Source organism: Lotus japonicus, chromosome 5 (genome assembly GCF_012489685.1).
Source record: "Lotus japonicus ecotype B-129 chromosome 5, LjGifu_v1.2".
NCBI lineage: Eukaryota > Viridiplantae > Streptophyta > Magnoliopsida > Fabales > Fabaceae > Lotus > Lotus japonicus.
In genome coordinates, this window is record NC_080045.1 from 64,878,657 (window position 1) to 64,893,829 (window position 15,173).

At 35.2% G+C, this 15,173-nt stretch overlaps 2 protein-coding genes across 3 annotated transcripts; both read left to right on the forward strand.

Annotated features, from left to right (window-relative positions):
* The first annotated feature begins 3,556 nt into the window (after positions 1-3,556).
* On the forward strand, positions 3,557-6,453 carry LOC130719996 (transcription factor DIVARICATA-like). Its single transcript, XM_057570581.1, has 2 exons — positions 3,557-3,879; positions 5,973-6,453. The coding sequence occupies exons 1-2, from the start codon at positions 3,557-3,559 to the stop codon at positions 6,451-6,453; spliced, it is 804 nt and encodes a 267-aa protein (XP_057426564.1).
* Positions 6,454-9,158: 2,705 nt separating this feature from the next.
* Positions 9,159-14,962, forward strand: LOC130720118 (uncharacterized). 2 transcript variants are annotated; one of them, XM_057570733.1, is made up of 10 exons: positions 9,159-9,661; positions 9,737-9,913; positions 10,001-10,140; positions 11,658-11,807; positions 12,425-12,568; positions 12,880-13,036; positions 13,340-13,512; positions 13,981-14,036; positions 14,303-14,405; positions 14,561-14,962. In XM_057570733.1, exons 1-10 carry the CDS (start codon positions 9,448-9,450, stop codon positions 14,648-14,650), a joined length of 1,404 nt encoding a protein of 467 aa, XP_057426716.1. In that variant the 5' UTR covers positions 9,159-9,447; the 3' UTR covers positions 14,651-14,962. The 2 variants fall into 2 exon arrangements, with proteins under 2 accessions (XP_057426716.1, XP_057426715.1); XM_057570732.1 differs by having other exon boundaries at positions 9,171-9,661; positions 9,737-9,909; positions 9,982-10,140.
* The last annotated feature ends 211 nt before the right edge of the window (positions 14,963-15,173 follow it).

The window sequence follows — 15,173 nt, forward strand, 5'->3', positions numbered from 1 at the left end:
ATTTGAAACCTCCATCTGCAACCTTCCCAATCAGTCCAAGGCAGCAAATCGGAGGGATGCGAATGCAAGTCGATGGCAAAGTGGTTCCGTTGAGAGATGAGACGATTTTGTGGGGTGGTTCCGTTCAGTGGAGAGATGAGATGAAAATTGCATCGAGGAGATGAATTCCAGGGAGGAGATAGTGGAGGTAGGCAGGGTTTTAAGAGGATTTTTGCTGATGGGATGTATTATTGATTTAAATCACTTATCACAGATTTTATATTAAGATAAAAACTCATAAAATCAGGAATTAATTAAAAATCCGAAAATTCAATAAAAATACCATAAAAAAAAGAAATAATAATATAAATTAAGATAAAATACAGAATAAAAATACATAAATCCTAATCAAATCTAAAATTTAAAAATGTACTAAATAAAAATAGATAAAAACTATCAAAATCTAGCAAATCACAATAAAAACTCATAAAATCCGGAATTAATTAAAAATCCGAAAATTCAATAAAAATAGAGTAAAATACACTCACCCCCCTCAAGGTTTGTAAGAATGACACTCCACCCCATTCTTTTTTTAAATCTACACTCCACTCCATTTTTTATAAAGGCAAAATTTAGCGACGAAAACAAATTCGTCACTAATAAAAAATAATTACTAATTAGTTAAAATTTAAATAAGTTTAATGCATATACACTATCATACATTAATTTATGAAAATAATTTTCCTGAATTAAATTTAAAAAAACAATCCACTCTGTCGGTTAAGTCCACGTCCCATCTGTCTCCAAATCATATTTCTCACCACAAACGGTCACCACCAAGCCTTTGCTCCCTTTAACACGACGGCCACTGTCCCAGAATGTGAAACCCCATGGCACCACCATGCATCAAAGTTTTGTTGCGACCTGAACCACAGAACGTGAATCGCACATTCCCAAAGCTACCTGTTCAACTACTTCTTGTGAACTTCACCCCCTTTAAGTTGCGAGCGAACGCTCTGTTGGTTTAAGATGTCGTTGGATTTTGTTAAAAGCGGTGCTCCACCGCATCGTTGGGTTCTAATAACCTCCGATCCACTTCATATTTCTTAATTTTGTTTCTCTATTTTCTTCACCCATTTGTCTTGCTTTTTGGGTATACAATCCAATTTTCAAAATTTGAGGTATAAAGAGATTATTTTGATTAAAATTGAATTATTACCAAATATGAAAACACAAGCATGTTTCCCTATGTTCGAGATATGGTTTGTAAACCGGTCGGGTGTGCTATTGCAGAATTTGCATTGTGAATTTATGGAGGAAGACCGCGATTGAGAGAATGAGGAGGACTGTGATGTTTTCATTTTTAAATTTGTTGGATTATATTGAAAATATTTTTTGAAATTATTGATTAACAATTTAAATAATAACTTATTATTAATGAAGAATATTTTTCGTCACTAAATTTGCATCTATATAAAATGGGGTGGGGTGTAGATTTTAGACAAGAATGGGGTGGAGTGTAATTCTAACAAACCTTGAGAGGGGTGAGTGTACTTTACTCATAAAAATACCATAAAAATGAATTAATACTCTAAAAATAAATAAAAAATAAATTAAGATAAAATCAAGAAATAAAAAACCTAAATCCTAATCAAATCTAAAATTTAAAAATGTATTTTTTATTAATGAGAAATAAGGTAAGGAAAAATCAGGGCACATGTGGCAAGTGGGGCCAAGGAGAAATAGCTTACATGTAAAATATTAGGTGAGAATTAATCTGGGAGCGACACGTCATTAACTTGACATGTGAGAGCGACACGTCATGCTAGAAGTTGTTCTTTTCTAATATATATAAAATTTAAAAATGTTCTAAATAAATATAGATAAAAACTATCAAAATCTAGCAAATCACAATAAAAACTCATAAAATCCGAAATTAATTAAAAATCCGAAAATTCAATAAAAATACCATAAAAAATAATTAATACTCTAAAAATAAATAATAATATAAATTAAGATAAAATACAAAAATAAACAACATAAACCCTAATCAAATCTAAAATTTAAAAATGTACTAAATAAAAATAGATAAAAACTATCAAAATCTAGTAAATCACAATAAAAACTCATAAAATCCGGAATTAATTAAAAATCCGAAAATTCAATAAAAATACCATAAAAATTAATTAATACTCTAAAAATAAATCAAAAATAAATTAAGATAAAATCAAGAAATAAAAAACCTAAATCCTAATCAAATCTAAAATTTAAAAATGTATTTTTTTATTAAGGAGAAATAAGGTAAGTAAAAATCAGGGCACATGTGGCAAGTGGGGCCAAGGAGAAAGAGCTTACATGTAAAATATTAGGTGAGAATTAATCTGGGAGCGACACGTCACTAACTTGGCATGTGAGAGCGACACGTCATGCTAGAAGTTGTTCTTTTCTAATATATATAAAATTTAAAAATGTTCTAAATAAATATAGATAAAAACTATCAAAATCTAGCAAATCACAATAAAAACTCATAAAATCCGAAATTAATTAAAAATCCGAAAATTCAATAAAAATACCATAAAAAATAATTAATACTCTAAAAAAAATAATAATATAAATTAAGATAAAATACAAAAATAAACAACATAAACCCTAATCAAATCTAAAATTTAAAAATGTACTAATTAAAAATAGATAAAAACTATCAAAATCTAGCAAATCACAATAAAAACTCATAAAATCCGGAATTAATTAAAAATCCGAAAATTCAATAAAAATACCATAAAAATTAATTAATACTCTAAAAATAAATCAAAAATAAATTAAGATAAAATCAAGAAATAAAAAACCTAAATCCTAATCAAATCTAAAATTTAAAAATGTATTTTTTTATTAAGGAGAAATAAGGTAAGTAAAAATCAGGGTACATGTGGCAAGTGGGGCCAAGGAGAAAGAGCTTACATGTAAAATATTATGTGAGAATTAATCTGGGAGCGACACGTCACTAACTTGGCCTGTGAGAGCGACACGTCATGCTAGAATTTATTCTTTTCTAATATATATATATATATATATATATTTGAAACTAGTGATATTGTTTACACGTAAAAGTAAATATATTACCTATAAAAAGAACGTAAAAGTAAAAAAAAAAATATATCTCACGCCAAATGTCTAAAGCTTACCTGGATCTGTATAACTACTAACTAACACAAAATTAATTAGTTATGATGACGTATGCCGTAAACTGAAAGCATAAGTGGATTTATCATGCTAATCACTTAGTTAATACTAATAGGTTCCAAATCACTCAGGTAAATAGAGAATAAAATTATCACACTTTAAAGTGAGCCAATAATTTATTGACATGTGTCATGAGCTAGAACTTTCTAAGACACGTGTCAAGATATTATTTAGCCACCTATACTAGATTAGTTAAATCTTAGCTGAGTTATTAATAAACCCTATAAATCAAGGTTATATAAGTTAATTTGTTATTGGTGCATTCCTTATTTCCTTTAGTTTCCGTTTTCCATTCTCTTCTACGGTACTAGCTAGGGCAACTTGTGAGGTTTAAGCTATGGAATTTGAAACTCCATACCACCCTTGTTTCATTCCAAATGAGTTTTCTCAAGAGGGACACAATGTAAAATGGACTACAGAAGAAAAAAACTCGTTGGAATATGCTCTTGCTTTATTTGATGAGGATACACCTGATCGATGGGTGAACGTGGCATCTGCAATCCCAACAAAATCGGTCTTTGATGTGATTAGGCACTATAATTCTTTTAAGTTGGAGATGGTTGGAGAAGGAAGCAGAAAGAAGTCTTCTACTGTTATTAAGAGTACTTCTGGGAATGAGAGGAAGAAACGAGTACTCCATTGGACAGAAGAGGAACACAAGTGAGTTTCTTTATCATAACCTTGATTTTTTTTTTATAATTTTTTTTTAAAGTTTCACATTCCCCTTAAATGGTTCGGGAAAGAATAGGTAAAAGATTTTTGTATTGAGATTATTGAAAATAATTCTTGATCATATTTCATCATTAATGATTATATCACACAAGAAACTCAACTACGTCAAATAGTCTCTTTAAAAAAAAAAAAAAACTACGTCAAATAGTCATTACGTATTAGTACTTCAATATTGTCCTATTGTTTTTTTTATTGGACTGTTATGCTATGTTGCGTTGTCAATCTGCTAGCCTATTAGCCACACTACAATTTGATGGAAGTTTCAGTAAATTAAATTTTAACTAGATTTAATTGCTTTTTCCTCTAAATTTAGACTATAATTAGGGCCGGTGCAACACTAAATGAGACCTAAAACAAATTTTAAAGTGAGTTGTTTTACCTAAAAAAAATATTTAGTAAACAAAAAATTCAGGGGCTTTTTTGTCTTAGTGAAAAAAACTTGGAGAATTTTTTTTAGGGCCTAAAGCCCTTGTATGAGTCGCTTTACCCTTAGGGCGACCTTTACTATAATTGATTTTGGTCCCCTAGTTTTTTCCCCTCTACTTCTAAAATTAGGTAAATTTGGTCACTCTCTTAATTTTCATGCGCATAAAATTATAAAATCTTTATTTTCTTTTTCAAATATTTTGGAGGTGTATGGTGAATTAGATATATAATACAATTTTCAAAGTTTTTTTGAACTCACAATTTTAAAAGTTTAAAAATAAAACAAGTTAGTGAAAACTTGTTAAATTTTAAAGGATACGAGATTAATTATGGGTTACAGAGGTAGGAAACTGATTTTTTAATTTTTTGATTGAAATTTAATATTTTGATTTATCAATTTTGATGGAATTATCGTCCACAATAATTTAATTGTTTCAATTTATGAAAAACTTTTCTTAAAAGAATGAGATTTTTAGAGTTTTATGTAGAATAATAATAATGATGAACTTAATTTGCAATCATTAAAAAAGTCAAGGGACTAAATCTGTTCAAAAGATTATTGAGGGACTAAAATGATCTATTATGTTAAGCTTATTTTTAATTAGGGCCCGTTTGGTGTGACGTATAGTATAAGGCCTGATAGTATAAGGCCTGATAGTATTAGGCCTGATAGTATAAGCCCTGATAATTTTCTTATACTATACAGCGTTTGGACATACACTGTATAATTTACCATATCGCTTAAATTAATGCAATTTTATGTTTAATGAAGTATTGAATAATGATATAAAATAAAAATCAAATATGGAGGTGATTATAACGGTGGTGGCGGTGGTGATGGAAGTAGTGGTAGGTTGGTGGTGGTGGTGGCAATGGTGGTAGGTTGGTGTTGGTGGCGGTGATGGTGACAGTGGAGATAGGTTGGTGGTGGTGGTGGCAGCGATGGTGGTTGTGGTGGTGGTGATGATAGGGTGGTGGTGGTGGTAAGGCGGTGGCGGCTACAGTGGAGGGTGGAGGCAATGGTGGTGGTGGTGGCGGCGATAGGGTGGTGGTTGTGGTGTCGGTGGTGGCAGCGATGGTGGTTGTGGTGTTGGCGACGATAGAGTGTGGTGGTGGTAGTAAGGCGGTGGCGGCTTAGTAGGGTGGTGGTGACGGTGGAGGGTGGAGGCAATGGTGGTGGTGGTGGTGGTGGCGATAGGGTGGTGGTTGTGGTGTCGGTGGTGGCGGCGATTATGGTGGTGGTGGCGATAGGGTTGTGGTGGCGGCGATTATGGTGGTGGTGGCGGTAGGGCGGCGGTGGTGGTGGTGGTGGCAACACCAGTGGTGACGGTAGGGCGGTGGTGGCGGCGGCGGCGGTGATCGGATGGTGGTGGTGGTGGTGGTGGTGCCAATGGTGGTGTAAGTTGGCAGCAATAGAGGGTGGTGGTGATGGTGACAATGGATAAACTCATAATGTATTGTATAAGCTTATACTATCATGCCTAATACGGCGTGCCAAACGAGCCCTTAGATTAGTTAGATTCTATTTATGCAGTTTCAACCTATTTTTTTAGGTCATAAGTTTGATGTGAATTCTTTATGTATTGAATTTGCAGACGTTTTTTGGAGGGACTTCTAAAATGTGGCAAAGGGAGATGGAGAGATATTGCTCAGAAGTTTGTATTCACAAAAACTCCAACTCAAGTGGCAAGTCATGCTCAAAAGTACTACATTAGGCAAAATCGCAATATCCATGATATCAAAAGGAGAGCTAGTATTAATGATATCACCACTCTTATTATCAGTGAAACTATCACACCATCACCGGATGATCAAGACAAGTCTCTTCCATTTCAAGAGTCTCAAATAATGTTCTCACCGCATGATCAGAAGCAAACTAGCATCCAAGAAGTGCAGGACGATGATATTGAGGAACTCTTGAATATAACTGAAGAGTCTCAAATAATGCCCTCACCGCATGATCAGAAACAAACTAGCATCCAAGAAGTGCAGGACGATGATATTGAGGAATTCTTGAACATAACTGAAGTTGCAGCTGCGCAAAATGGATTCCAGATTGACTCTTTTTGGGATTAGTTGTATTAATGCCAACAATAATGTTACATTCCTTCAAGTATATAATGACCTTTATTTTGTAACTTTTCATGTTTATCTCGTAGTCAAGGGTTAATTTGTCGCATGATCACATGATGTTCCTCCCAGGAATTCTAACTTCAAGTTGCGTGAAAAAATTTAGCAATCATTGAATTTGCACTTTCATAAGATATAGCCACACTAATCAAACGCAAAACTATGAAATAAACTAAATAAATGATTCATAAAGATAAAATAATTTGATATGCCACAATTTTCAAACAGCTTTAGAATCCTAGTCATATGCATGTAAAGCCCTGTTCTCTTGCGATGGCCTGGTGGCTGTGATTTGAAGAGTTTAGCGATTTTTGGAAAGAAAGAATTTTTTTTTGAAGAAAAAGTGGATTTGGGTTCCTGGTGGTTTTGATGGTGGAAGAGAAAGAATGGTAGCTCTGTATTTAAATACTATTTTGGTCCCTTTAAATTATATCTCCAAATTCCGCCACCGATTACATATGAAGTAATATATGAAAATTATATGCAACAAATCATTTGGTTTGTTTAAATGTGTCACACTCTGTATTAGTGATCTGATCCTGTACTTAATCTCAATCTGTAATGTAACATAGGTCAAGAGGGGCCATGTGTAAGTTCTTGTATAGATACACATGTCTTCTTACTTTTTTCTTTTCTTTCTTAACATATCTTATTATAATCTTCAATCAAAGCTCATTACCCTGGTAGTTGGAACAAGATCACACATCTTCAAATAAAATATTCTATCACTAAATGCTTCTGCCAAAATCAAGTTTAATTTTGAGACATGTACATGATCTATTATAAATATACAAGGGTAAAAAAAAGCAAGTTCATCTATCCTCATGGCTCATTCCCTGCCACACTTTTGCAGCTTAAACCAAGCTTTTTGCAGGCATAAGTTCATTCAATATCCCAAGATAAGATTCCAAGGGTTTAGGGACAACGGTAATAAATACTATACTCTGCATATGCAATAGAAGATTACTTTTATACTCATGAATTGCTTAATTTCTTGACTTACTTGCAGAAAATAACCCTCTTAAACTTGTTCATTTGTTCTTTTTAACAAATCCTTCTCTTCTTAATAAGATTTCAGCTTTACTATCCCAAAAAAACATCTGTTGCATTGTGCTGATGCAGTTTTTTTTTAATCAATTTTCTGATTGATTTGGCAGGGAAGCCAGCAAATATTGTTGATGCAAACTTGAGTGTCTTAAGGGAAAGAATTGAAAAGGTGAGAAAGAGGGAGAGGCTTTTACATACATGTGGGTGGAACTATAAACATAATTATGACCATAAGTTCAAGAGAGATTCTATTGTATCACAGTCCACAGAGATTATGGGTTTGGCATGTGGTGTAATTGGGCTAGTCTTTCTCATTGGTTCTCTTAGCATCTACTTTGTCTCCCTCCTTGTATAAAATATGCATGATATCCATGAGAACCATGTCCTCTTATCAGTAGCTTCTAGATTATTTTATTAAGGGTAGAATCATAAGAATATACTGATAACCTGAAGTTGCTATAATCTGTGGTTTGAAGGAGAGCTTCTTCTTGTGTATAATATGGGATGGGATGTGCTAAAAGAAAAATCACTTGTGTTCATTAGCCAAAAGCGTAAACAAAGATACACTACCAAGATCGTCAAGAAATAAACTCCCACAGCCACGAGGAGGATGGTGTAGACAATGAACCTCCAACTCAAACCCAAGGACAAAGACATGGCTAGCCTTTATATTTCCTATATAGAACAAATTTGATTTTTGTTTGTTTTTCATTTGTATTTTGTTACCTATTGTTCATGAAAGAATCTCGCAGATAAGGCCGGTCATACGAACGTCCCTTACCTGCTAGTCATGTATTTTGTGTGTTTTACATTTTGAATTGCATGTGTTTATTTAGAATTAAACAATGGTTCTCTTGCGAAATTCGCTTCTATCTAATTAAGTCCAGATAGTCGTTGTTGCTTGATTCAAACAATATCTTAGGACCTCAATTAATTCCTTCCTTATTTGAAATGACTTTAATGATATGTGACAATTTAGGCGAGATACAAGGTCGAAAATATATTTGTCGTTGACCGATCAACTGACCTGATTCATGAACCATACATCTATACTAATTTCTTCTTTAGAAATGATGTTAAAAGCTGAGTTTGACTAGTAAGTGTCCTACCCTCTCTAACTAATTGGAGATATTTCTCTAACTAAGGAGATATTTACATGAGAAGGGTTAAAAACTTTGTAAAAACACATAAGCATCAATATTGGAGTCCATCTAGATCGTCCAACAAGGTATTAGAGAGAACATCTCTATTAATTAAGATCCAAGTTTCCCCGTGTCTTAGGCTGAGCCGGCCAAGGAATGTTACCGCTGTACGACAATGAGTCATTCTCTAAATAGTGTATGACTATTCATCACAATAATGTTTGTTGTACATACAACGAGTTTTGACCATCATTTGACACATGCAGAAGCATGCTTAAACTGGCTGTATGATGGTCAAAACTCGTTGTAAACGGCCGGTCATAACTGCCGTAAACGGCTTTTTCCCACTCTTTGGTAAAACCATTGCTAGAGACGTATGCAGAGAGAGATGTTGCAGAATCCCGGGGTCTGTTGAGCTTGAGCAATGAGCTCGATGGTCAGGTGGAAGAAGAAAAGTTCCAGAGTGGTGGGTCCCTTTCCAGACCAGGTAGGGCCCTGCGCCGATAGCAAACATTCTTGTGATATAAAAAAAAAATGGAAGATGAGATGAGTGGAATAGAGAGTGTCTGTGTCAGGGTTGTTAATGGCGGATAGCGTAGTATAGCGGCAAGCCCAAAAAACGCTATTTCGAGCGCTATTGCGGCACTATAGCGGTGAATAGTGGAGTAGCGGTGAACCCCTAGGGCGCTACACTATAGGCTATTGCGCCGCTATAGCGTGCTATTAACAAGCCTGGTATGTGTCTGTGAGGATGGAGAAGAGAGAGGAAGAGATGACAACGGTGACTGTGATGCACGGTTGCATGATCATCACCATGGACAACGAACAACGAGTGTTCAGGGACGGTGGCATCGTCATCGAAGGAGATCAAATCAAAGCCATTGGCCAATCTTCCCTCATTCTCGCCGAGTTCGCAAGTCTCGCCGCCGAAGTTCTCGACCTCTCCGGCCATATCTTGCTTCCTGGTTCGTATTCTCATCTAATCTAACGAATTTGAAGTTAATCATTGCTGTTTATGCTGCTAATTGCTGAATAATCAGGGTTGATTAACACTCATGTTCATACTTCTCAACAACTTGCAAGAGGCATAGCTGATGATGTTGACCTAATCACCTGGTTGCACCACCGCATTTGGCCTTACGAATCAAACATGACTGAAGAGGATTCTTACCTCTCTACTTTGCTATGTGGGATTGAACTCATTCACTCTGGTGTAGGTGGTTTCTTTTTCACTCTGATGATCCATTTTTGGTTTGTTTGTTTGTTTGAATTCATTATTTTTCAGGTGACCTGTTTTGCTGAAGCTGGGGGGCAACATGTTTCTGGGATGGCTAGAGCCGTCGACTTACTCGGCTTGCGGGCTTGTTTGACAGAGTCAATTATGGACTCTGGCCAGGGTTTGCCATCATCCTGGGCCGCTCGAACTACTCAGGATTGTCTTCAGGTCTTTTCATTTCACTGCTTGATGAACTATTTTGGTCTTTTGCTGCAATGATGTTTAGTTGAGGATAATATTTGTTAGGATTATAGGTTGATTCTTTGTCATATAAGTGTTCTGATAAGGTGTAGAGTTTGTTTGTTTGTTAATTTTTAATTTTAGATTTGAGCTGTTCTTTCTTTGGATTTATTACGACGAGAGTTTCACTCCTGGTGTGTGGATTTAAATTGGGCTCATTCCATAAAAATGGCCCTGTGTGCAAAGCTGAAACTAGGTTCCATCGATGGTTTGATCAAGAAACCATACATCTGAAGAATCTAATGATTGGGCAAAAGGTTGACTCAATGGTAACTTAATTGACCTCATGTTGCATGGTAGCATATTGGGTGCAGCCACGACAAGGCTTGACTTAGAAGAGCACTTTGCACAGGCTAATGCACCACAAATACACCAGCTGTGGCACTGGCACATCTTATTTTTGATGCTTTAGAAACTGAGTATGGTGGTGACTGAGCAATGTATACAGCTAAAAGGCCTTTTGGATGAGCTTTGCGGGTTACAGCCACGGCTAGAGTGCTCTTGAGGTGCAGCCAAGGAAATAAGAGGAGGACCACCATCATATCCATCTTTTTCTCAGAGGAGTGGGCAATGATCCTTATGCTAATATGAAAGGAACCATTCTCAATGCTGATCAATTGCTTCTCTTCGACTAGTTTTTTACCTTTGTTCTCCATGAAGATTGGGAGCAAGAGTATAAGTTGTATAACTATAGACAAAAATTCCAACAAACACAGAGAAAGAGATGAATCAAAACCCAAGGGTGAACATTGTGGAAAGATTGGGCATGAGAAGTCTAAGTGTTTTGAGCTAATTATCTATCCACCCGATTGGGACACACGCAGGTCAAACCAAAACATGAGCAAGAATTAGGGGGAGCTCGTTTTTCATATGCTGACAACAAGCAGAGTAGGATTTGACAAATGTGGAAGGGAATAGTGCATGCTACTATTGAAATTGTTTGGCTGCAAAGTCTATTATCTGCTCCACATGTGTGACAGTCCTACTCCACTATTCTGCATCAGTCTCCATCTAGGAGAAAATCCCGGGTTTCGTGAGCATACCAAACAAATCGAAGTGGATTGATATTTTTTACAGTCTAGTTATCCACCAAACAACAAGTGGATGTTCACCAAGGCCTTGGGTTGTAAACATTTTTATGATATGATGTTCAAGTTGGGAGTTGATAATCTTTACTCTCCAACTTGAGGGGGACTAATAAAGTTAGAATAACATTTTTAGGATTATATGCTGATTCTGTGTTTAGAGTATATTGCTAATATTAGAAGTAGAGTTTGGTTCTGTATTTTAATTTTGAATTTGAGATGGTTTGTCTTTAGATTTGTTATGGTCAGGGGGTCACTTCTGTCTTCTGATGTGTATTTATACATTCGTTGTAACTTTGAATCCAAGAATAAAAATTTCAGTTCCCCATAAAATTTATTATGCTTTCTTCTGCTCTGCAGTCTCAGAAGGAGAATTATGAGAGATACAACAATACAGCTCAAGGGCGCATCAGAGTCTGGTTTGGGATCAGGCAAATCATGAACTCTACTGATCGCTTGCTTCTTGACACAAGAGATGCTGCAAGCCAACTGAAAACAGGAATTCACATGGTACTCATCTCTGCTTGTTTGCATGGAGTGGCAAAACTTGCTTCTGTAACTTCACTGGTTCTACTTAATCTCAGATATTACAATTAAATCCAGTAATTCACACAATTTGTTAAGCTTCAAACTCGGGTCTTTTAACTGAAACTGCTCAAAGCTTCATTCTCAATTCTCATGAAGTCACGTCATGTTATTTCTTCTCACAAGCTACGTGTCTTTTTCATGTTACTTTCAGAAAGATAAAATAAAATAAAAATCTAATTTGAAATAAATGAAAATATTATATTTTGAATTACAAAATGTGAAGGATAATTCTTATCTCAGAGAGATAAAAAGTTATGCAAATAGAAGATGGGATGTTTCTTATATTTTATAAAACTACCCTTTCAATGCACAAGATTACATGCTAGTAGTATGTTAAACTAGCTAAAGCACTACACAGTCCATGCATTCATCTGATATTTCTATTTTATGCACTCTAATACTCTATTATTTGATAGCCAATATTAGTCATATTACTAATCGAGAAGATTTTGGATTCTTAAACTTCAACATCTTTTCCATACATATAACATGTCTATTGACATTTGAAACATATTGAGTTGAATTTGTAAAATTGTTAGCATGTTGCAGAGATACCATATGAGAACCAACTAGTTATGGATGTCCACAAAATAGATCATGGAACTGTTACGTACTTGGAGAAGATAAATTTTCTTCAAAACAATCTGTTAGCTGCTCACTCTGTTTGGGTCGACAATAGCGAGGTAAATCTTTGTTGCTGTAAGCCTACAAGCATGATTATACCCATTCAAGAAAACTTAGTTCGGTTATAAAATTTCTGTTGTTGTCTTATTAATGAATGGTGAAATGCAAACATGAAACAAATATCGATGTACATGCTTATTGCAAGCATGTGCCCACATGACCTTAGTGGATCATTGGATCCAACTAGAGATTATACTGGAAATAATCACTTCACCTCCTAAATGTGGCAGTTTAAATGTTAAAATGTATAATTTGTGGATACGCTTGATTCAGTAATGCATTTTTCCTTGTTATGGCATCACATTTTCAGATATCTCTTCTTTCAAGGGCAGGGGTCAAAGTGTCTCACTGTCCTGCTGCTGCAATGCGAATGCTTGGATTTGCACCTGTAAGGGAGATGCTTGATGCTGGCATCTGTGTCTCCTTGGGTACTGATGGGGCCCCATCAAACAATCGCATGAGCATCGGTTCGTCTTATTTCTAAACTTGTGAATTCTTGCATGTTTGTTTTTATTATTTTCCTTTATAGTGCAATACTACATTAGTCTCATGGATGCAAATTTGGTTTGATGTGATTTTTTTTCTTTTCAATACACTGTTAAATAACTCCTGGAGGTGTAGATTCATGTAAGATAAAGTACATCAGGACTGCTTAGTTTAGTGGTGGGAGTCCCATGACTGGGATGGAAAATACTGGGCATCACACTTTTTAACAAAATGCTAGTACAGTTTGCTGGACCGAAATTTTCATTAATAAATTATCTTTTCAGTTGATGAAATGTACCTAGCTTCTCTAATTAACAAAGGACGGGAAGTTTATGCTAATGGAACTACAGATCCAACAGCATTGCCAGCCGAAACTATTCTTAGAATGGTTACAGTTAATGGTGCAAAGTCGGTATTGTGGGATGATGAGCTAGGTTCTCTTGAGGTTGGGAAAAAGGTTGGTATTGGTTCAGATTATTTGAATAATTGTGACCCTAACCTGTGCTTACCAATTGAGCAGAGAAAAGAAAGAAAAAAAGATACAAACCCTGCCGGCTTATATTTCAATTTGTTTATCGTAGAAATTTGTGATTTGTCCTTGCAAAACCAGAGTTTTATTTCAGTCATATTAATTTTGCCAGGATTCCAACATTAATATTGGAAGCTTTATAAGATCCATTCCCTAGCATAGGGGGAAGTTCATTATAGTTCCACATTGAAAATGTTATTGTATTCTATAATTTAGTTATTAGGACTATTAGTTGCCATATATAGGACATTCATTTTAGGCAAGTATTACTATATATTGTAAAAGCAACATCTATATAAGGGGTTGTCTAAATGGCCCATGAGAAAATAAAAAATATTCAGCCTTTTAGTCTAGCAACAGAAGCTGCTGACAGTGTTTGTACTTGTGATTTGGTAGGCTGACATTGTTGTGGTCAATCCTTCAACTTGGACTATGGTTCCTGTTCATGACTGGTATGAACCCATTACTTAATTGTTAGTTTGTTTCTTCTGGTCAAATGTATAGACCTTTTAATAACTTATTTTTAAATAAATGACTCATCTATTTGTGCGAGTATGAAGTTTTGTGCTGATTAATGCATTATATAAAGAAATTATGTGGCTATGTAGAGGAAGTTCTTTTTCTTTCAATCTTGGCTGGCTGCATTCAGATTTATTTACCATCATGGCATCCCAACATTCTTTTAACTTGATACATGTACTGTTTAACAAATATGCAGCATTTCCAGCATTGTGTATTGTATGCGAACAGAAAATGTGGATTCTGTCATGTGCAATGGCCTATGGATAATGAAGAACAAGAAGATTACATGTGTGGACGAGGTATTTTGTTGAAGCATTTTTCTTATGTAGGAGAGACTTGAAAACTCAATTCCAGGATTATGTCTTTCTACCTGGCTTCAAGTTCCTAGCATCTAACCATAATCGTTTCACCTGTTTTCATGATGACAATGTTTAATTTTTGTTGTCCATGATAGGAACAAATTATTTTGAAGGCAAAACAGGCTTCTGTTGAACTTCTGAAGAGGGCAGGCATAAAATTACCATCTAGAATGAACATAATTTGATTGTGGTTTCGCAAATATTGTCTATTGTAAGTGTTTGATGTAATACAAGTAGCAATATATAGCCACGTCTAATGAACTTGCAAACACTGTTGTTGCAAACTGAGTGTCTTGAGGGAAAGATTTCAACAAGTGAGGAAAGGTAGAGGCTTTTCTTACACGTGGGCGGATCTAAGTACAATTATGCATAGGTACAAGAGAGATTCTATTGTATGATATTACAGTCCAGAGATTATGGGTATGGCATGTGGTGTAATTGGGCTAGGCTTTCTCATTGTTTCTCTCAGCATCTATTTAGTTTCCCTCCTTGTATAATATGCTGTAATCTGTGGTTTGAAGGAGGGTTTCTTGGGTATAATCAATAACGTGGGATATGCTAAAATAAAATTTTCTTTTGTCTATAAGTTAAGAGCCCTAAACAAAAAATACCCTCCTCTCAAAGAGGCACCATCAAGATTGCAAGTAATCAACTCCCATAGCCACAAGGAGGATGATCTAGAGTCTAGAGAATCAATCCCCAACCCAA

Bases quoted from the DNA above. Each gene is read 5' to 3' on its own strand.
- LOC130719996 (XM_057570581.1), top strand. From the start codon at position 3,557: ATGGAATTTGAAACTCCATACCACCCTTGTTTCATTCCAAATGAGTTT. The intron at 3,880-5,972 runs GTGAGTTTCTTT...TTGAATTTGCAG, and splicing joins TGGACAGAAGAGGAACACAA to ACGTTTTTTGGAGGGACTTC.
- LOC130720118 (XM_057570732.1), top strand. From the start codon at position 9,448: ATGGAGAAGAGAGAGGAAGAGATGACAACGGTGACTGTGATGCACGGT. The intron at 9,662-9,736 runs GTTCGTATTCTC...CTGAATAATCAG, and splicing joins CGGCCATATCTTGCTTCCTG to GGTTGATTAACACTCATGTT. The intron at 13,037-13,339 runs GTTCGTCTTATT...TTATCTTTTCAG, and splicing joins AAACAATCGCATGAGCATCG to TTGATGAAATGTACCTAGCT.